At 37.6% G+C, this 23607-nt stretch overlaps 1 protein-coding gene across 1 annotated transcript in view; it reads right to left on the reverse strand.

Moving 5' to 3' along the window:
- The window catches only part of LTK (leukocyte receptor tyrosine kinase), a 400559-nt gene that overhangs the window by 58907 nt on the left and 318045 nt on the right, over positions 1-23607 (reverse strand). The window contains exons 16-21 of the mRNA XM_053697813.1: positions 15420-15602; positions 14679-14777; positions 13951-14103; positions 11525-11635; positions 9711-9897; positions 8134-8218 (exon numbers count right to left, since the gene is read on the reverse strand). Coding sequence (XP_053553788.1) covers positions 8134-8218; positions 9711-9897; positions 11525-11635; positions 13951-14103; positions 14679-14777; positions 15420-15602 — 818 coding nt within the window. The remainder of the gene's footprint in view (positions 1-8133; positions 8219-9710; positions 9898-11524; positions 11636-13950; positions 14104-14678; positions 14778-15419; positions 15603-23607) is intronic.

Below are 23607 nucleotides of genomic sequence, written 5' to 3' on the forward strand. Positions count from 1 at the left end.
ACAATTCTACATGCTGAATCATGTCACCCACCGCATTTGGTACGGTCCATTCCCAGGGGTCAGCTTATGAGACTTCGAAGAAACACTAATTCAGATAGTCTATTTGATGCACAAGCCAAGACCCTTATTGAGCGCCTCAAAGCAAGGGGTTATGAAGAAAATCTCTTGGATTAGGTTCTCAGTGAGGTGAGACTAAAATCACAGCAGGAATTAATGAGAGGGACCAGGAAACAAAACATCATAAAACAAGATACTATAGTATTCTCAACTGAATACTCTAAAGAATATTATCAGGTATGTTCTATTTTGAGGAAGAATCTTCATTTGTTAGAAAATGATGATGTTTTAAGACCCATAATTGGTTCATGCAAATTTGTGCCGAGAAGGGCACCAACACTGTCATCCAAGTTGTCCCCTAGTTTAATCTGTTCCAACAACTCAGACAGAAGTGATTGGATTAGGAGGAGAGGAACTTATAAATGTGGTCACGGTTCGTGCATAACCTGTGGTTTTGTACAGGTGGGTGATGGCTTTAGAAGTAGCCAGACAGGAGAAGAGTTCAAACATAAATTCTACGCTAACTGTAGAACCACTTTTGTGGTTTATCTCCTTGAATGCAAACACTGCAACCTGCAATATACAGGTCAAACGAGTAGGGAACTCATGTCAAGAGTTAGAGAACATGTTAGGGACACCAAAGAATATGTAAAAGAATCAGCGATAGCTAGGCATTTTAATTTGGTACATATGACTAATATTTTTGACATGAGGGTTCAGGTAATAGACCGTGTCATGTTTCCACCTAGGGGGGGTGATAGGAGTAGGCTGTTGCTGAAGCAAGAATTGTATTGGATATACAAATTGAGAATTATAACCCCCCTAGGTTTAAACCGAGAATGGGATATGAGTTATTTTGTAGAGAAATGAATTTGGTTTGATTAATTTTTCTATTTCTATGTTAATATATTGAGTAGTTTATCTATCCCCTATATGGGCAATTATATCTGTCCATCAGATGGGTTACTTTATCTATCGCCTATATGGGCCTTTGTATCTATCCCCTTTATGGGCTTTTTTGGTTTTGTTTTTGTTTTTGTTTATCTTATATATATATTGTTTCATTGGATATTTTGTATTGGATGTCCTGTATTTGATATACATATACACCTAAATAACAAATATTATTTGTACACTTTGAATGACAAATTTAGCACAAATAAGTCCTTTTACCAATTTTGTTATATAGCAAGTTATATAGCATCTTGTCCAAAAATGGGGATTATAGATCAGATTGAGTATGGGATATATTTTCAATACAGTTTAAAGTAATTCTAAGAGTGTTCAAAATTTATAGGAGATATGAGAATAATGTTTGCTTTGTAAATACAATTAGGACAATGCAAACTAATTTGGTCTTTATTCACAGTAGTTTGTTTAACTGTTTGTTCTTTCTTCCACATGCCATACATAGTGTTTGTAATTAGGTAGATTATTGTTTTAATACTGTTGTTGTTTTTAATGTATAACTACTTTCAGGTGTTCTGTGCCTTTAAATAGGCTATGAACACTGAACAAACTCACCCTATGATTAAGTGCTCAACAGAGCACGAAACTAGTCAGGGAGTTTGTGTGCCCTGTACTGCCTATATTTTACATGATTCAATAAAGGTTTCAAGTTTTTACCTTTTTTTTGCCAGCCCTTGATTTTACTCTTTTTTTGAGCAGCTGCCTATCCTCCTTTTACTGTGGTTACTTTCGGCTACACCGGCTGTTTACTTGGCAGCTTGCACCCCTGCAGCCTGATCACTTTGGTTTGCTCTTTCCTCCCCGGACCTGGCAGTCACTTCCGCGTCTGCAGCGGCTTGAATCTTGGGAAGATTTTTTAAGAAATGCCTTATGTTTTATGCATTCTCCACGGAACACTGCCTTGTGGGCGTCCCATACAGAGAGAGGATGAGTGTCTGGTATAGCGTTATGTTGGAAGTATTCTTGCAGGGAGGATGTTAATTTTTGCGTAGTTGGGGGGTGATGTAAAAGATATGGATCTAGTTTCCATATGAATGGGTGCAATGGAGAGTCTGGCCAATTTAGTTTTAATGAGATCATAGAGTGGTCCGACCACGCTGTGGGAATAATGTCCGTGTCTGCTAATAATGAGAGGCTGGACTGGTCAATGTATAATTGATCTATTCTAGAGTACATAGACCAAGGGTGGGAGAAGAAGGTGAAATTACGCTGTGTGGGGTGCTGCGTTCTCCATGAGTCTAGTAGCCCCAGTTGTCTGTACTTGTCAACTTTTGATCACACTTGATATACATTTTTTTCTAATTATAAAGTTTAAAGCAATTAGACTGAAAAAGACCATCTGCTATTGCACAGAAACTATAAACTGTAAAGGAAATTGATTTATTGAGCTATTGATCCACGAGAAAATATTATTTTTAGTAAATTGTGATACTTAAAAGAGACATTAAAAAACTTGTTTTTTTCTTTGCATAAATGTTTTGTTGATGATCTATTTATATAGCCCATAAAGTTGTTGTTTTTTAAAAATAGATAGTTTTGCTTATTTTTAAATAACATTGCTCTGATTTTCAGACTCCTAACCAAGCCCCAAAATTTTAGGAGCATACCGACGTATACCTACTCCAGCTTGCTTCTGTTTGTGTAAAGGGTCTTTTCATATGCAAAGTGAGAGGGGCAGGGGGAGTGTCTGATATTTACCACTTGCAGTGGGTGTTCCAGTAACCTTTTAAACAGAGCTAAACTGGAAACTTCTAAGTAAGTTTTTAAACGGTTTTATACTGGATTTTTATATCAGTATCTGTGCATATTATTATTTATAGTAGTGTCTATTACATGCAGTTATATGAAAATTGGTGTATACTGTCCCTTTAATGTAAGAAAGTATTTACAAATTATAAAGTTGCATTCTCTAAGCTTTAAAAAACATATCAGCGATGTAAATGTATTACATCTAAAGACAGAACTGTGATAATGCGACACATATTTTATGAATAAATTGATCAATTAAAATGTAACACTATCTACTAATTAATATACATAACAGCCACAAAGAACATCTGACCTTAGGAGGCACTAGATAACAGCTTCCAGATGACAAGAAAAAAAATTACAATTAAAGTAATTGTAAAGTGTCAGATGTAATACACAGAATGATACATTAATTATTGAGAAAAAGGGGTAATTCAAAGGTTCCAAACTTTCATTAAATACTTTAGAGAACATTGCAATTGCAATATAAGGAACAAAGAATTTTGTTTATAATTGTCAACTTCGTGTTGCTAAATGCTCATAGCCAGACATACATTTTACCTAAAGTATAAAACAGTGATTTAATCCCTATTCTAATTTTTGTCACATCTTCATTGTCAATATTAAATAGAAAGTCTATGACTTCTTTGACATTTCAGTTGTAAACTTAAAAACAACAAAAAAGAATATATATATATATTATGTCATCAGTTGTTAATGTAACAGAGAGGTCAAAATTAAAATGTGCATGGATGCATTTAAATTTTGAATAGAACTATTTTTACAATATACCTCCATTAGCAAAAATGCATCTACTAAAAGTTATTATTGTTTTTCATTCTAAAACCACACCGTCTAAGAGACACACTTATGCAATACACACCTGGGGCGCGATCCGATATAGATCGTAGTTTGCGGCGCAAGCGAGGAAACCCCCGCTGCCCGTAGTTTCAGCTCGCAACTCGAGCTATCCAATATACCCCGCCATCAGATGCTAAAGTGCCGTAAGTCTGAGAAACCAGCGATATCCAGAAATCTGCATAAGTACAAATTTCTGGAGTCGCCAGTGACTTACGGCACTTTAGAAACTGCCAGCGCCTACAAAACCTGACTAAGTTATAAAATCACCCGTACTGTCTAACACGCCTCCCAAACATAGCCCGACACGTCTAACCCACTATCTGCTATCCCCCCTCACTATCCTAACAATAAAAAATGTATTAACCCCTAAACTGCCGCTCCCGGACCCCGCCGCCACCTAATAAAGTTATTAACCCCTAAACCGCCGCTCCCGGACCCCGCCGCCAGCTATATTAAATCTATAACCCCCTAATGTGAGCCCCTACCCCGCCACCATCTACCTTACCTACCCCCTAAAGTGAGCCCCTTACACCGCCGCCATCTACCTTACCTACCCCCTAAAGTGAGCCCCTTACACCGCCGCCATCTACCTTACCTACCCCCTAAAGTGAGCTCCTACCCCGCCGCCATCTATTTTAAAAATATTAACCCCTAATTTAATCCCCCTACATCGCCGCCACCTATATTAAACACATTAACCCCTAATCTAATCCCCCTACACCGCCGCCAGCTATATTAACTATATTAACCCTAATTATATTAGGGTTAATATAGTTAATATAGTTATTATATTATATATATTAACTATATTAACCCTAATTATATTAGGGTTAATATAGTTAATATCGTTATTATATTATATATATATTAAGTATAATAACCCTATCTAACTCTAACATCCTAACTAAATTCTTATTAAAATAAATCTAATTAATATTAATATTGTTAATTAAAATATTCCTATTTAAATCTAAATACTTACCTATAAAATAAACCCTAAGATAGCTACAATGTAATTAATAATTACATTGTAGCTATTTTAGGGTTTATAATTATTTTACAGGTAACTTGGTATTTATTTTAACTAGGTACAATAGCTATTAAATAGTTAATAACTATTTAATAGCTACCTAGTTAAAATAATTACCAATTTACCTGTAAAATAAATCCTAACCTAAGTTACAAATACACCTACACTATCAATAAATTAAATAAACTACAAATATCTCAACTAAAATACAATTAAATAAACTAAACTAAATTACAAAAAAAGCAAACACTAAATTACAAAAAATAAAAAAAGATTACAAGATTTTTAGGCTAATTACACCTATTCTAAGCCCCCTAATAAAATAATAAAGCCCCCCAAAATAAAAAAAATTACCCTACCCTATTCTAAATTAAAAAAGTTAACAGCTCTTTTACCTTACCAGCCCTTAAAAGGGCCTTTTGCAGGGCATGCCCCAAAGAAAACAGCTCTTTTGCCTGTAAAAAAACACACAATACCACCCCCAACATTACAACCCACCACCCACATACCCCTATTCTAAACCCACCCAAACCCCCCTTAAAAAACCTAACACTACCCCCCTGAAGATCTCCCTACCTTGTCTTCACCCAGCCGGGCAGAACTCTTCATCCGATCCGGGCGATGTCTTCAATCAAGCGGCAGAGAAGTCTTCTTCCATCCGGGCGATGTCTTCAATCAAGCAGCAGAGAAGTCTTCTTCCATCCGGGCGATGTCTTCAAGCAAGTGGCAGAGAAGTCTTCTTCCATCCGGCGATGTCTTCAAGCAAAGCGGCATCTTCAATCTTCTTTCTTCGCTCCTCCGCCGCGGAGCATCCATCCGGCACGACGACTGAACGAGGAATGAGGTACCTTTAAATGATGTCATCCAAGATGGCGTCCATCGAATTCCGATTGGCTGATTCTATCAGCCAATCGGAATTAAGGTAGAAAAATTTGATTGGCTGATTGAATCAGCCAATCAGATTCAAGTTCAATCCGATTGGCTGAACCAATCAGCCAATCGGATTGAACTTGAATCCATTTGGCTGATTCATTTTTCTACCTTAATTCCGATTGGCTGATAGAATCCTATCAGCCAATCGGAATTCGACGGACGCCATCTTGGATGACGTCATTTAAAGGTACCTCATTCCTCGTTCAGTCGTCGTGCCGGATGGATGCTCCGCGGCGGAGGAGCGAAGAAAGAAGATTGAAGATGCCGCTTTGCTTGAAGACATCGTCGAATGGAAGAAGACTTCTCTGCCGCTTGCTTGAAGACATCGCCCGGATGGAAGAAGACTTCTCTGCCGCTTGATTGAAGACATCGCCCGGATGGAAGAAGACTTCTCTGCCACTTGATTGAAGACATTGCCTGGATGGAAGAAGACTTCTCTGCCGCTTGATTGAAGACATCGCCCGGATCGGATGAAGAGTTCTGCCCGGCTGGGTGAATACAAGGTAGGGAGATCTTCAGGGGGTAGTGTTAGTTTTTTTTAAGGGGGGTTTGGGTGGGTTTAGAATAGGGGTATGTGGGTGGTGGGTTTTAATGTTGGGGGGTGGTATTGTGTTTTTTTTACAGGCAAAAGAGCTGTTTTCTTTGGGGCATGCCCTGCAAAAGGCCCTTTTAAGGGCTGGTAAGGTAAAAGAGCTGTTAACTTCTTTAATTTAAAATAGGGTAGGGATTTTTGTTTATTTTGGGGGGCTTTATTATTTTATTAGGGGGCTTAGAATAGGTGTAATTAGCTTAAAAATCTTGTATTTTTTTATTTTTTGTAATTTAGTGTGTTTTTTTTGTAATTTAGTTTAGTTTATTTAATTGTATTTTAGTTTAGATACTTGTAGTTTATTTAATTTATTGATAGTGTAGGTGTATTTGTAACTTAGGTTAGGATTTATTTTACAGGTAAATTGGTAATTATTTTAACTAGGTAGCTATTAAATAGTTATTAACTATTTAATAGCTATTGTACTTAGTTAAAATAAATACCAAGTTACCTGTAAAATAAATATAAACCCTAAAATAGCTACAATGTAATTATTAATTACATTGTAGCTATCTTAGGGTTTATTTTATAGGTAAGTATTTAGATTTAAATAGGAATATTTTAATTAATAATATTAATATTAATTAGATTTATTTTAATAAGAATTTAGTTAGGGATGTTAGAGTTAGATAGGGTTATTATACTTAATATATATATAATATAATAACGATATTAACTATATTAACCCTAATATAATTAGGGTTAATATAGTTAATATATATAATATAATAACTATATTAACTATATTAACCCTAATATAATTAGGGTTAATATAGTTAATATAGCTGGCGGCGGTGAAGGGGGATTAGATTAGGGGTTAATGTGTTTAATATAGGTGGCGGCAGTGTAGGGGGATTAAATTAGGGGTTAATATTTTTAAAATAGATGGCGGCGGGGTAGGAGCTCACTTTAGGGGGTAGGTAAGGTAGATGGCGGCGGGGTAGGGGCTCACTTTAGGGGGTAGGTAAGGTAGATGGCGGCGGGGTAGGGGCTCACTTTAGGGGGTAGGTAAGGTAGATGGCGGCGGTGTAAGGGGCTCACATTAGGGGGTATGTAATGTAGCTGGTGACGGTGTAGGGGGATCACATTAGGGGGTTATACTTTTAATGTAGGTGGCGGCGGAGTCCGGGAGCAGCGGTTTAGGGGTTAAATACTTTATTAGGGATTGCGGCGGGGATCGCGGTTGACAGGTAGATAGACATTGCGCATGCGTTAGGTTTTATTTAGCAGGTAGTTTAGGGAGTTACGGGGCTCCAATAGACAGCGTAAGACTTACTACGGATGCATTTTGTGGCGAGGTGAAAATGGAGTAAGATTTCTCCATTTTCGCCACGTAAGTCCTTACGCTGTATATTGGATACCAAACTGCGCGGGTTTGGTATACCTGTCTATGGCCCAAAAAACTACGGGGGAAGGCAGAAATATACGAGCTTAACTTCTAGATTACGCCGTATATAGGATACCAAACCCGAGCAAAATTCGGCGTCGCCGGCTTTTGCGGGCGACGCTGCATATCGGATCGGGCCCCTGCTTTCTAAACAGGCATGGTATTTCAATCTGTATCCTCTAGTCACTCATAGCATATTGGTGTATGCCACTGAAACAGAATAACGTTTACTAAAAGCATTTTTGCTAATGTAATTATATTGCACAAATGCTTCTATTAAAAACTGAAATGCAAACATGCACACTTCAATTTTGACCTTTCTATCCATTTAGGCTTACAAATGTAATGTAATCTAATTCTATAGAGGGAACAAGGAAGTATTTCTGCAATAACATTTGAAAAACACATATATAATAGTGGTTGGGAAATTCAGTCATGTCTTTATAACCTGGCCTACCAGAGAATAGAAGGAATTATATTTTGTATATGATTCTCTAATGTTACAGAAGTTAATGTCATTTTAAACTGATTTAAACAAATTACATAAAAGTTACTTACCTTAATAGCTACCTGTAATGGATCTCCAGCAATACCAACCACCAATCCCTCATACACTTCTCCAAAGGCACCATGTCCCAGAGCTCTGAAAGCCATTAAATAAAAAGAATAGTGATTACTTAAAGCAGTTAGTATAAAAATAAATAAAGTACATTTTGAACTATTGTGAAGCATATGTTTGTACAATTATGGTTCATAGAACATTAAATCATTGGCTGATGAGCAAAACTTTAATTTCAATAGGTGGATAATATCATATCCGAATATAACAGTATATAAAGTAAAATAAAACTCAGAAATGACTTACATTTCCTTATTAAGAACAATAAATGAATTCCAATACACATAAGTAATCTCTGAAGAAGATACAACATTCCAAACCTTACAAAGCATATTAATTAAAGGAACACTCAGGTCAAATTAAATTTTCATGATTCAGATACAGCATGTAATTTTAAACAACTTTCCAATTTACTTCCATTAAAAAAAATGTGCACATTCTTTTATATTTACACTTTTTGAGTAACCAGCTCCTACTGAGCATGTGCAAGAATTCACTGACTATACGTATATATGCATTTGTGATTGGCTGATTGCTATCACATGGTACAGGGGGAGTGGAAATATACATAACTTTGAAATTTGTTAGAAAAAAATCTACCACTTATTTGATATTCAGAGTAAATGCTATTGTATTGTCTTGTTATCTTGCATTTGTTGATTATGCAAATGTACTGTGTTGACTGGTCCTTTAAAGAAAAAAAAGAACTTTCCTTTTCAAATAGTCCACTCTAATATATGCATAAAACAAAGTTTAAAACAATAACAAAATATATAAAATAAAAATCAGACAATCTGACGTTATCACGTTGATAATCTCTCAAGTTAGATATATACGATAGCATGTATTGAGCCCCTCATACAACTATGTTAAAGGCAGAAACACTCACTAATGAAAAACTGGAAAGATAAGTCATGTGATGCTCAATTCATTTTTTAATTTTACAACAAGGCCCCTTGACAACATCGCAAGCGTCTATGAATCATTGATTTGATATCAATCATTTTGTAATCACAAGTTAATTAGATTAGCTGGTATTTTGCACATACATTGATACCATGTAGGCCATCAAGTCTACATTTGTTATCCTATCTATAGTGCAGAGGGTTTACCTAATGTGTTTTAATAATTAAGTTAACTGCTAGGAAACTAAAATAATTGTCTTCACATTATAATATTAGCAGTAAGGGGATAGATACAATTTTAAACAGCTTACTTCTATTATCAATTGTGTTTAATTTGCTTGGTATCTTTTATTGAACAGCAGCAATACACTACTGGGAGCTAGCTGAACACGTAGGTAAGCCAATGACAACAGTAATATATCAGCAGCCACCAATTAGCAGCAAGCTCCCAGTTCCTGAGTCTACCTAGGTATACTTTTCAACAAAGCATACCAAAAGAACAAAGCACATTAGATAATAGAAGTAAATTGGAAAGTTACTTAAAATTGTATGCTCTATATGAATCATTAAAGAAACATTTTAGGTCTCATGTCCCTTTAATTCAGACATACCTGAGGAGAGTTATATTTTTGCGAGGGACTTCCTTTAATTCGTTTAGACTTGCTCCTTTCCCCGCAAAACAGTAGTTGGGATTGTAATCAGTCATGATAATGGAGCTTCGTATCTTGCTTAGTTTGTACTCCGTACTTTGCAACCGCACCCGTGCGCCCTCCAGCTGCTTCTTTTTACGGTGATAAACTAAGACGGGAGAAATCATATTGGTCAACATAAATATTTGGAAATCATTAAGATTTGATAAATAGTATTGATAAGGGAATTATGCAGAAGCTGATTGCAGTTGGTGGCAGTGATACTTAAGATAATGCAAATTGTAGCTATCATTTACATATAGGAGTCTATAGGGTAGATTTATTACGTGCCGAGCTGACATAATTTACTATAGCGAATCATGTCCGCTGGACATCGCTAAATGCAGACAGCATACATATTTATCATAGCACAATAATTTCTGGGGAAATGCTTGTGCAATGCCGCCCACTGATCACTGGCGGCTATTGGCCGCTACCAGGGGCTGTTAATCATCCTGATTGTATATTTTGACAACCCCCTAATCACATGATTTTTTATTTATTATCTATTGACCAGCATTTTAGCTGTGTTGTGCAGATCTCCGGTTGTAAAAAGCAAATATAAAAGCAAGTGATTAAGAGGCTGTCTTTAGTGGCCTAGAAACAGGCAGAAATTTAGAGGTTTGAATGTTATGAAGTATATTAATATAACGTTGGTTGTGCAAACCTGGGAAAGCAGTAGTAAAGGCGTTATCTAACTTGTTTAAACAATAACAATTTTAGTGTTGACAGCCCCTTTAATAAATGGAGCCCTATATATCTTCAGATTGGTTTGGAATTGGATCAGTCATCTTGGATACTGTGAATCCCCAGTCTGTTCTACTACGAAAACTTTACAAGTGTTGACTTTAAATTCTACATTTCAGCAGTTACCACATTAATACACCACGTGGCACTGGCAATATCGTTTTCATTTTATTCCACTTTCTAGATTTACACTCTCCATCATTTTAAAGAGGAAGTTAACCACTGAGCTTTAATTATTCTACTCTAGCAGAAATTTTATTTCCTTGTGCATTTGCAGGTATATATTTTTATGCCTAACTGATAAATTAAACTAAATTAAAGGGACAGTATACTATAAAATTAGCTTTCCCTTAATGTGTTTCCAATAACTTTTTTTACCAGCTGCAGAGTATAACGTATGAAATTTGTTTATTATGGCTTATTTGTGTATATGAATTAGCTGATTTTGTGTTTTGAAGCCACAGCCTAACAAAATGGGTTGAGCTTGTAGGTATAATCAAATCTCATCACTTTATAACCTTGTGTACATATACATGCTTATTTATCTTATATCTGTCCATAAACCAATCATCAATACTTGGAGAGAACAATGGAAAATTAACATTTTATTTCCTTATCTCTTCTATAGCCCACTGGGAGTGTAATTTCTTAACACAGCTTGGCTTTAAGGCCAAAAACTTTTAGAATAGGTGGGGATACCACAGGCTAAATAAACTAATTCAAATGCCTATATAAGAGTAATGGAAATACTTGTAAACAAGTTAATGCACTCCAGCAGGTAAAGTGGATCATTGGGAATTAAAGGGGAGAACATTTTTGAGTTAACTGTCCCTTTAAATGTACAAGTCAATAAGTTATGTTTACAGTTACAACAAAGGAAAACTTGTTCATCAAAGCATCCTATACAAAGAATTGTATAAATTAGAGAAAAATAATATATATATATATATATATATATATATATATATATATAGTGAGTTGGAACTTACAAAATGACAGACTTCCACAGGCAAAAATTACACCCAGTATAACAGTCGCGATAATTACAGCAAGAATTAGTGGCAGTGGTAGCTGCCTCTCTGGAACAGGTCCTTTGGGAGCTTTAATAAAAAAAACACACATGTTAAAAATGGGTAAAGGAGGCAACCTATACCTTCCAAAATATACAGGACAAAAAAGACTAATACTGGGCTAGATTAACTAACATCCTTTCTAGCCCCTTAGGTCTCTCGAGTCCGGCCAATTCATATGTTGAAGGCTATTCACAAAAAAATAAAAATGAAGAAATAAAGTTGCCTATCTAAAGAAGAACGACAAAACAATAGGAAGAGAAGAGATGAGAGAAGGTGTAAGTGAATCTAGCCCCAGTGTTATCTTATAAAATACAGGTGAAACTCGAAAAATTAGAATATTGTGCAAAAGTTCATTTATTTCACTAATGCAACTTAAAAGGTGAAACTAATTTATGAGATTGACTCATTACATGCAAAGCAAGATAGTTCAAGCCGTGATTTGTCATAATTGTGATGATTATGGCTTACAGCTCATGAAAACCCCAAATCCACAATCTCAGAAAATTAGAATATTGTGAAAAGGTGCAATATTCTAGGTTAAATCAGCTAATTAAGTCATAACACCTGCAAAGGGTTTCTAAATCTTTAAATGGTCTCTCAGTCTGGTTCAGTAGGAAAGACTACTGACCTGACAGTTGTGCAGAAAACCATAATTAACACCCTCTATAAGGAGGGAAAGCCTCAAAAGGTAATTGCAAAATAAGTTAGTTGGATGTTCCCAAAGTGCTGTATCACATTAATAGAAAATTATGTGGAAGGGAAAAGTGTGGAAGAAAAAGGTGCACAAGCAGCAGGGATGACCCCAGCCTGTAGAGGATTGTCAGGAAAAGGCCATTCAAAAGTGTTGGGGACTTTCACAAGGAGTGGACTGAGGCTGGAGTCAGTGCATCAAGAGCCACCACACACAGACGGATCCTGGACATGGGCTTCAAATGTCGTATTCCTCTTATCAAGCCACTCCTGAACAACAAACAACGTCAGAAGCGTCTTACCTGGGCTAAAGAAAAACAGACCTGGTCTGTTGCTCAGTGGTCCAAAGTCCTCTTTTCTGATAAGAGCAAATTTTGCATCTTATTTGGAAACTAAGGACCCAGAGTATGGAGAAAGAATGGAGAGGCACACACTGCAAGATGTTTGAAGTCCAGTGTGAAGTTTCCACAGTCTGTGTTGATTTGGGGAGCCATGTCATCTGCTGGTGTTGGTCCACTGTGCTTCATTAAGTCCAGGGTCAACGCAGCCATCTACCAGGAGATTTTGGAGCACTTCATGCTTCCTTCCGCAGACAAGCTCTATGGGGATGCTGACTTCATTTTCTAGCAGGACTTGGCATCTGCCCACACTGCCAAAAGCACCAAAACCCGTTTCAATGACCATGGGATTACTGTGCTTGATTGGCGAGCAAACCCGTCTGACCTGAACCCCACAGAGAATCTATGGGGCATTGCCAAGAGAAAGATGAGACATGAGACCGAACAATGCAGAAGAGCTGAAGGCCGCTATTGAAGCATCCTGGTTTTCCATAACACCTCAGCAGTGCCACAGGCTGTGAGCTTCCATGCCATGCCTCATTGAGGCAGTAATTACTGCAAAAGCGGCCCAAACCAAGTACTGAGTACATAAAGTATGCATGCTTATACTTTCAGAGGTCCGATATTGTTCTATGTACAATCCTTGTTTTATTGATTGCATGTAATATTCTAATTTTCTGAGATTGTGGATTTGGGGTTTTCATGAGCTGTAAGCCATAATCATCACAATTATGACAAATCACGGCTTGGACTATCTTGCTTTGCATGTAATGAGTCTATCGTATATATTAGTTTCACCTTTTAAGTTGCATTAGTGAAATAAATGAACTTTTCACAATATTCTAATTTCTCGAGTTTCACCTTTATATTTAACACTTTCAAATCCATATCAAAGAAGCTGAATATTATATTTTATTTTTTAGCAGGATTTGTTTTTGAACATTTTTTTATGTTTCTATCTAAAAAAAAAAAAGAAGTCAAAGAATAAGAGATTTTGCTTCCCTTCCTTAGCATAATACTCTTAAAATATAAGTTTATTTGTATTTAAAAGCATAACTTTATTTTTCATAGATTCTCATTCATCCTTTAGAGTACAGCAGCACCCATTTATGCTGCCTTCATGAATTAAACATTTTTGATATATTTATTATGCTTCTTATAAGAAGCTTTGATTTAAAAATGAAGATGAAAGGAGAAATTAAATTCTATTTTAGTGTCAGCGACTTCACATTCTATCAATCAAAAATATTAATATTCAATTCAGAGAACAAACATTTAAGTTGATCCCCTACCTGAAGCTACAGATGTTCTTACCAATGCATGTGATGTTGTCGCTGGCTAGCACAGTTCCATCCTGACAGAGACATAATATCCTTCTGCGGCTGTGGTCTCTTTTACAGCTCCCAGAATGGCAGTGGCTACAATTTAAGGACAGCTCAATTTGTACTTCACCATGACTCTCCACAGCTAAAAAATATCAGAAATATTTGTAACAAATATAATCTATTATAAGTAAATTTACCTCCATGTGTGTACTAAACACTCTAAAACATGAAACACTAAAAAAACAGTTTTCTGAGTCAGTAGATTTTCATATGTCAGTATATCTATTATCACCTTAAAGGGACATGAAACCCAAAATGTTTATTTTATGATTCAGATGTGGAATACAATTTAAACAACTTTCTTATTTGCTTCTAATATGATCTAATTTGCTTCATTCTCTTGGTATCCTTTGTTAAAGAAACAGCAATGCACATGGGTAAACCAATAACATGAGGTATATATGTACAGCCACCCTACCTATGTATGCTTTTCCAAACAAAGGATACCAAGAGAACACAACAAATTAGATAATAGAAGTAAATTGGAAAGTTGTTTAAAATTGGATGCTCTATCTGAATCATGAAAGAAGACATTGGGGTTGCATATTTCTTTAATCACTTCGACATTGGTCTGTTTGCGAAACTAATCAACAGACATATAAAGTAGACACGAAGTATAACAAACTTTAGCTGTTCTCTTTATATATAAACTCTCACCAGCTAAAGGTTGAAGGAATATTTCTCCAATTGAATTCAAGAAAGAGACACCATCCTGTCCATCACCGGTGATATCATCCACTTGCGATGCATTTCCCCCTATGATAAAGTAAATGAGGCGGAGCTTAACTAGCTGACTTTCATATATGTTAAGGGTCCAATGATCATTCATATTTCATGTTGCATAGTGACAATTCATCAATCTGTTTTTAACAATGAGCTGAAATTTCTTGTAAACTCTCTACTTTAGAAACGTCCTGAAGGCAAGGCCCCTCCCCCCAGGAATATATAAGGGACAGAGACCCAGCTCTATACCTTAAAGATGTGTAAACTGGGAACAAAGAACAGGAGACTAATGAGTACATACAACATAAAAATTCCAATAGTTAGTCTAGGCCAAAATACACCCTAAAATATTATGATCAATAGAAAAAAATCTATTGTTTACATAATGTTTATTTACGTAAGCATATTCTCTATTGTGTTTTACTGTCTTTGTGTGGACGTATTTTATTTACTTAAATAATATTAGCAAGTATGAAACTGAGGTAACTTATCTATTTATGATTTTTTGGGAAAACATAGCATATAGATCTATAGAGTAAGGAGTTAATTGCAGATATACAAACATGCAACCTACGATATGAAACTATTTACTATAAATTTACTCTTGTTAGCATAATATTAAGTTTATGGTGATTTTAGTAAAAAAAATAATATTATTCATGCTCATGGTCTGACCTTGGTATCCACCTCCTCCTCCTCCAGATGTGCAGGCACCGCCACCGCCACCAAAGCCACCATATGTAGACCACTGGAGATCGGCTACTGGTTGAGAGCAGGAGTAACCCCCTTCTGCCCCTTCTAGGAGGGATTTACCTGACCAAGATACCTCTGTGATATCACTCCAGCCTCCCCCTCCACCTACCGAGAGAAGCAGAATATTGTCAGAAAAATAGCTGTGACATTATAATGTCATCCCTTAACATCCAATATTCTACAAATGACTCACTGCTCACTGTCAGATAACAAACAACAGATGCAAAATACAATTTACAACCAGCTCAGTAATACACTGCTCTGTCAGGATACTGGAATATACTGTGATTGCATCAGTGGTAGCTTGCGTAGCACACATAGAATATTGATAGGGCCAGACCATCACCTTCTGGTTGGCTGACCAGTGACCACCTTGCTGCAAAATAAAAGTTTAAAACAGCAGCTATTGGGGCGGAAAGGGAACTTTAACGCACTACATGTATGCCTGCATCTGTATAACAAATAATTCCCTCCTTTGCATCAGCCAATAGGATTTTTTCTACCTTATCGGAATCTAAGGGACACCATCTTGGATGACGTCACTTAAAGGAATATTTAATAACTATTCTACCTAGTTAAAATAAATACAAACTTGCCTGTAAAATAAAAATAAACCCTAAACTAGATACAATGTAACTATCAGTTATATTGTAGCTAGTTTAGGGTTTATTTTATAGGTAAGTATTTAGTTTTAAATAGGAATTATTTAGGTAATAATATTAATTTTTATTTAGAATTATTGTAATTATATTTAAGTTAGGGGGTGTTAGGGTTAGACTTAGGTTTAGGGGTTAATACATTTAGTATAGTGGCAGCGACGTTGGGGGCGGCAGATTGGGGGTTAATAAATGTAGGTAGGTGTCGGCGATGTTGTGGGCAGCAGATTAGGGGTTCATAAGTATAATGTAGGTGACGGCGGTGTCCGGAGCGGCAGATTAGGGGTTAATAAGTATAATGTACGTGGCGGCGATGTCATGGGTGGCAGATTAGGGGTTAATAAGTGTAAGATATGGGGTGTTTAGACTCGGGGTTCATGTTAGGGTGTTAGGTGTAAACATAAATTTTATTTCCCCATAGGAATCAATGGGGCTGCGTTACTGAGTTTTACACTGCTTTTTTGCAGGTGTAAGACTTTTTTTCAGCCGGCTCTCCCCGTTGATTCCTATGGGGAAATCGTGCACGAGCACGTACGATCAGCTCACCGCTGACTTAAGCAGCGTTGGTATTGAAGTGCGGTAAGGAGCTAAATTTTGCTCAACGCTCACTTCTTGTCTTTTAAAGCCGGGTTTGTAAAAATCCGTAATACCAGCGCTTCAGGTAAGTGAGCGGTGAGAAAAAACTGCTCGTTAGCACCGCACAACTCATAACGAAAAACTCGTAATCTAGCCGAAAGTTATTATTTTGCAAATACATTTGTTCAATCAAATATTAGTTAATATACATTTTTAAATGAATGCAGAGGTCAAATAAGTAATTGCACATCTAATACATTTCTATATAAAATAAATTAAAATAAGAGGGCGGAGCTTGGCCAGGCAGGGAAATGGCTGCGGGTCATTGAAGCTCCGGGCTACGATACCTTTCTTTAACCCAGTAACAGGGTAAAACAGAGCCAACAGCCTCAGGAATAGGCAGCCCAGTCACTAAAAAGACCCCTAGTATGTGATAGAGGGGGAACTCTCTGCTCCGGATTTGCCACACAGACTCGGAGATCTAACAGTTAGAGGAGGCGGCCATAAAAGCAGAGACGGAGACAAATTGCGACAAGAGCAACACATACCGAGCAACGGAACTCCCGCAGAACTCAGGAGACATCGGAGGTCACGTTTGATCTGCATAAAGGAGGTGTTTTGAGCAGGACAGCAGCTTAATCTAACACTCCCGGTGCGCCTGAAAAATATCGTTACCCACGTGGCTGGCTATGAAACGCGCATCTGAACACAGCAGAAAGTCATAAGGTATGGCTGCTTACAGCATACACAGGGGGATTTATAATATATAACCCGCAGGGCTAATGCCTCAACATTGTTAAGGGGAGAAATAGTAGGAGTACAATGTGAAAGAACTGTTAACTGTTAACATGTTTTGTGGGATATGAGCTGCTGCAAGGCCTTTATTACGCTATTAGTGCTGGTGTGGAGTATATATACCCAGTCTGTTATAACCCCTATACAACATAAACTCTACAGGCGGCGACTGGCAACAACAAGGCCTCACATCTCAGAACTATTATTAATTTGGTTGAACCCGTGCTCAGGCTACACACTAAAGAATTAGATCCTTTTATCTAGAGCTCAAGATGGCCACAAAATCTAAGTAAAAAGGGGAGAAATCTGCAAAACCTCAGGCCCCTCTAACAACCTCTGTCAGTAGCTTTTTTTAGAGCTCAGCTAACAACCACACAGACTCTGACACATTATCATCACAAGATCACAACTCTATTACTTTGAATACTAACACCAGTGAGATCTCAATGGATTGCGCCTCACAGATTAAAGCCGACATTGCAAACCTGCCCACAAAGACGGACTTTGACGCACTTAGAATATTATTACCTCAGACCTCGCCAATTTGAAAAAAGACATCAAGGAAATAGGACAGAGGATTGAATGTGTAGAAGAGTCACAAGACACCATTAGCACTCTGTTTGACAATATCACCATGCAAACAAATGTTCAATATACTCAGATAGAGGCCTTACAAGATAAAGTCGAAGAGCTAGATAACAGAGGGCGCCACAATAATTTGAGGATCAGGGGGGTCCCCGAATTAGTGTCTCAATCTGACATCCCAAGCTATTTACAGGATCTCTTCAAATTTCTGTTGAAAGATCAGCAATTACCTGACATGGAGTTGGACAGAGCCCATAGGGCCTTAAGACCCCCTCCACCACCAAATGCACCACCCAGAGACATCATTCTATGATTTCTCAGATATACTGATAAGGAGAAGATATGGCTGGCAGCATGCTCAACACCCAATCTCCAGTACTTAGATCATACCATACAGATTTACCTAGATCTGAGCCCTGCTACAGTTCAAAAAAGGAAGGAGATTCGATATATCACTAAAGTCCTGCAAGAAAAACACATCAGATACAGATGGGGATTTCCATTTAGCTTGATTGTGACACATGAAGGCCGAACGGTCACTTACAGAAGTGAGCAGGACTTGCCTTTACTATCTGAGACCCTGAACCTAACTATTCCACGTCCTCATCCCTCAGATGCTAGAGAAGAAGGACCGGAGACTTCAAAGCAACGACAAGACAACAAAGGTCCATTACAGCATTGGACGAAAGTGTCCCCAAAAAGAAAGAAGCATAAGGAAACAACCAATTTGGACTCAGATGGACATAAAAACAACACGGGACTTTTTGCATGTGCCACTGTGACAAGTGGAGTACATATATAAGGTATTCTATTTCATGCCCTTTGAGGCTTGAGAGACCAACCGGGTGACTCCACAGACATAAAAGGAGATCACAGTAACAAATAGAGTTACAATTTGTTAAGATTTGTTGTTTTTAGTTGAGGTTTATATCTTATTGTCCCCCCCTGGGACTTGAAAGGATAATGTTAATGCTATTCATAGTAGTTAATATGGTCTGTCCTATAGAGGCCAGCATAGGTTATTATAGCATATCTCTGTTTAACAATATGTTTGTTTTAATTATGATAAAGGTAAAGGTATCAAGCACACTCCTCAAGTTGGATGTATACCTCAATTGGTGAGTCTAATCAAGAGGTCTTGTGTATTATTTTCTCTTCTTATTTTTCTTCTCATTTATGTGTTTATTGTTTTTTGTTTTGTTTTGTTAATCTTTTTAGTACATTGTTGGAATACAAGTGCACTTGTTACATCATAAAGCCTCGGCTGCGGCCCTACCTAAGCAACTCACAGACGACTACTTACCCAAGACAGGACAGTAGGTACTATCCCTGGTATCAGCCCTCAGGTAACTGCATCCTACACACAAGACATTTTCTCTATGTTGGTGACAAAATCACAAGTACAAATGACAGGTAGCCTGAATTTCATTTCAGCAAACACAAAGGGACTTAATAGTCAGTATAAGCGCAACCTAGCTGTAAAAGATTTTAAACAAAAAAAGGGAGATGTGGTTTTCATTCAAGAAACCCATTACGTTAGAGGTAGAGAGCCTAAAACCTTTATGTACAAATTCGGCCCTTCATACTACGCCTCCAATACTTCCAAGACAAACGTAGTAGGCATACTCATAAACAAAAATATCCCATTTACTCTAATGGAAAAACGGGCGGACAGGCACGGTGGTGGTGGTGACTTTTAGAAATGTGTATGCCCCGAATGTGAAGCAAGATATTTTCTTTAAGCATTTAACCAACCAGATACTAGAGATATCAAAGGGGGCAGTAATAATGGGGGGAAATCTCAATATGACGTTGAACCCGGTTTTAGATAACTCGAACCAGACCTCCTCCGTTCCACATAGGGTAATTAACTCTGTCAAAACATGTTTAAAAGATTTAACGCTTCATGATGCATGGAGGATAACATATACAGATAAAAAAGAATACACGTTCTATTCGAACCCACATAATAGGCACTCCCGAATAGATTATTTCATGGTAGATGTCACTAGTTTAGCCAGGGTCACACATTTGAGGATTCTCCCTAATTCATGGTCTGATCACTCCATGGTTAAATGTGAATTTAACTGGCCACATGTTCCAAAGCGTCAATACGTCTGGCGTATGGACGATAGTATCTTAGACGATCCCATACATCTTCAAACGGTAGAGAAAGCTATGACAGAATACTTTATTCACAACACAGCGTCATGCCCCGCAATCGATAGCAGAACCCTATGGGACGCACATAAAGCTGTTATTAGGGGGGAATTGATTAATATACATGCATTCCAAATCAAACAGGCCAATAAATTATTAAACGACACACTTCATACATTAGCTCGTCTTGAGAGCCAATTAGCAGCACACCCTTCTCAGACAGAGGTGATTCAAAAACTTACAGAATGTAGGGCTCAAGTAAACTTATTAATGGGCAAAGAATGCAAACAACAAGCATTCAAACTCAGCCAAAAATATTATGAAGGTGACAATAAGAGTGGGCCTATATTGGCAAGAAAACTAAAAAGGAGAATAAATAGAAACTATATCTTATCGATGTGCAATAAACAAAATACAGAAATACATACATCTGAGCGGATTGCTGAATCCTTCAGGCAATACTATGAGCAACTCTATAACCTACAAGATAAGGGAACCCCCAGCAGCGATAGAGATATAAGAGAATATTTGAAAGATATACCCCTCCCGCACTTGTCAGCAGAGCAAAATCAATCCCTTTCAGCACAGGTCACCTATACAGAGATTAAGAATGTCATTACACAGCTCCCAACAAACAAAGCCCCTGGCCCAGATGGTTTCACTAACCAATATTTCAAAAAATTCATGGACATATTAATTCCGCATATGATTCCCTTCTTTATTGCTATCTCTGAGGAGTCACCCTTTACACCGATGGGCCTAGAAGCACATATCACAGTCCTACCAAAACAGGGCAAAGCACCTAACAGAGCCGAAAATGTCCGCCCTATTTCTCTGCTGAACGCGGACATTAAAATTTATGCGAAAGTGCTTGCCAATAGATTCAAACTAATACTACCGCATATCATTTCCAACGATCAGGTGGGCTTTATTTATTCACGGGAGGCTAAGTACAAAACTGTGAGGGCTTTTAACCTAATTACACACTTGCAAACACATAAGATACCGGCAGTGGTGGTCTCAACCGATGCGGAGAAAGCTTTCGACCGCGTCGGTTGGGCCTTCTTACGTCAGACACTAGAATCATTTGGGATACATAAATCTTTTATCTCAAAGATCTTCGCTCTATACACAACCCCTGTGGTGCGAGTGAGAGTGAACGGTATTCTGTCAGAGACATTTAACATAACTAATGGTACCAGGCAGGGGTGCCCCCTATCCCCTTTGTTGTTCGCCTGCATAGTGGAAACCTTGGCATCAAAAATAAGAGCTAATGTAGATATCTCAGGTATTAGAATAAAAGACAAGGAACATAAGATGCTGCTGTATGCAGACGATATTTTATTTTTCCTGACTAATCCTTTAAGTTCAGTCCCCCAATTACTTCATGAGTTAGACCACTTCCAATTAGTCTCTAATTTCTTAGTCAATTAGAATAAATCGGAAATGCTGATACTGCAAAGCAGTGATAGCCTTACCACACGCATCCGGGAGATATGCTCCTTCACAACTCAAAAATCGGGCCTTAAAAACTTGGGAATCATATTGGCCCCTACTGTACATGAAATGTTCTCTCTCAATTATAAATCCCTACAGAAATCCATTGTTACAGACATGTCCTCATGGCGTTCCCAGCGCATCACCTGGTTAGGTAGAATAAACACGATAAAAATGAATATTATGCCCCGAGTTTTGTATCTATTTCAGACCTTGCCCATACCCCTTCCCTCAAGCTACCTGACGAAACTACAGAATAATATTTTTGACTACATATGGGACAGACGCAGGGCCAGAATTAATAAGAGACTCATGCACTTACATGTTAAGGATGGGGGACTGGGTGTTCCCAACCTCAAAAAATACAAGCAGGCAGTATTCATGCAAAGAGTAGTGGACTGGTTCACGAACTATGATAATAAGGCTTGGGTAAACCTGGAACAGGACATCTCTGAGCAGAGTCATCTAGGGACCCTGTGCTGGCAGAGAAAGGTCTTATTACCAATTAGCATATCTCAAAATGCAGTAATTCATGAAACGTTTAAGGCATGGGATAGAATCATCGTGGAGCACCCACATGTCTCCTTAAAAGGTTCTCCCCTTTGACCCCCCTTACTAACAATTCGGATTTTGCGCCAGGAATTAATATTGTGAAGGCTCCTCAACACAGAAACAACCTGAGAGCTGTACTGATGTTACACTTGGGGAATGAGCAGAGATTAAAATCCTCCAGAGAATTATCCGATGACGGGTTATCTGTTTTTGAGAATTGGTTTCTGTTACGACAGTGTCACTCATATATTTTTAAACATACAGAGAGAAGGAATCTCCTACGCCCTTTAACCCCATTTGAGGTACTGTGCAATTCTCCTACACCGAATAGAAGAACACTTTCACTAGCCTACTCTATCTTGCAACAGACTGCGACTATCCCTCACTACATCAATAGCTGGGAGAGGGAGCTGAATATTAAATTATCACACATAGATAGGTCAAGCATGTTCACCTCAATCACTAAGACATCTGCTTCCAGCAAAATCATAGAATTAAACCTTAAGATTATTCAAAGGTGGTACGACACACCCTCTAGGATACATAAACTATTCCTTTCCACTAATGAATGTTGCTGGAGATGCGGGAATAAACCGGGGAACATGACTCATATTTGGCGGACGTGCTCCCCCTTACAAAAAATGTGGGAGAAGATAGGGAAAGAAATGTCAATTATGCTAGAAATGGAGGTGCTGGTGGATCCGACAATATGGCTTTTTAATATCACGTATGGTAAATTTAAGGGCTTTAAAAGGAATCTGTTATACGTAGCAAGTAATAGCTTCAAACTGCTGGTGGTGAGAGGATGGAAAAATAAGAAAGTCCCCACATTAGTACAATGGCATCAGCAGTTGAAATATCTACTAGACCTAGAGGAGTATGCCTTTTTAAGAAGTAATAGGTTAGATACATACATCCAGATGAAGGTTGCCTGGGAGACGTATATCAATAAAGTATCAAGACAGTAGCCCACAGATTTAGTGAATTAATAGACCTCAGGACACAAGACGTCTTAAGGCAATGAATAAATGACTTGATTTGTCTCTTTTGTTGCAGGGGGGACTTGCGGGAGAATTTAGCTGAATTAAACCAAAAAAGTGCACTTTCTACATATATATATGTTTATGCTTAAATGTATATAAATATCTATGTACATTGATATATTAATATAATCTTAGTTCTTGTATTTCCATTCGATGATAACGGTATAAAATGCTTGGAATTTAACTATATGATGGCTTATTCTTCTGTTGTTGTCATTTTTCAAGCTGTAATTGGATTTTTGCTTC

This window comes from Bombina bombina, chromosome 1, assembly GCF_027579735.1.
Source record: "Bombina bombina isolate aBomBom1 chromosome 1, aBomBom1.pri, whole genome shotgun sequence".
Classification (NCBI taxonomy): domain Eukaryota; kingdom Metazoa; phylum Chordata; class Amphibia; order Anura; family Bombinatoridae; genus Bombina; species Bombina bombina.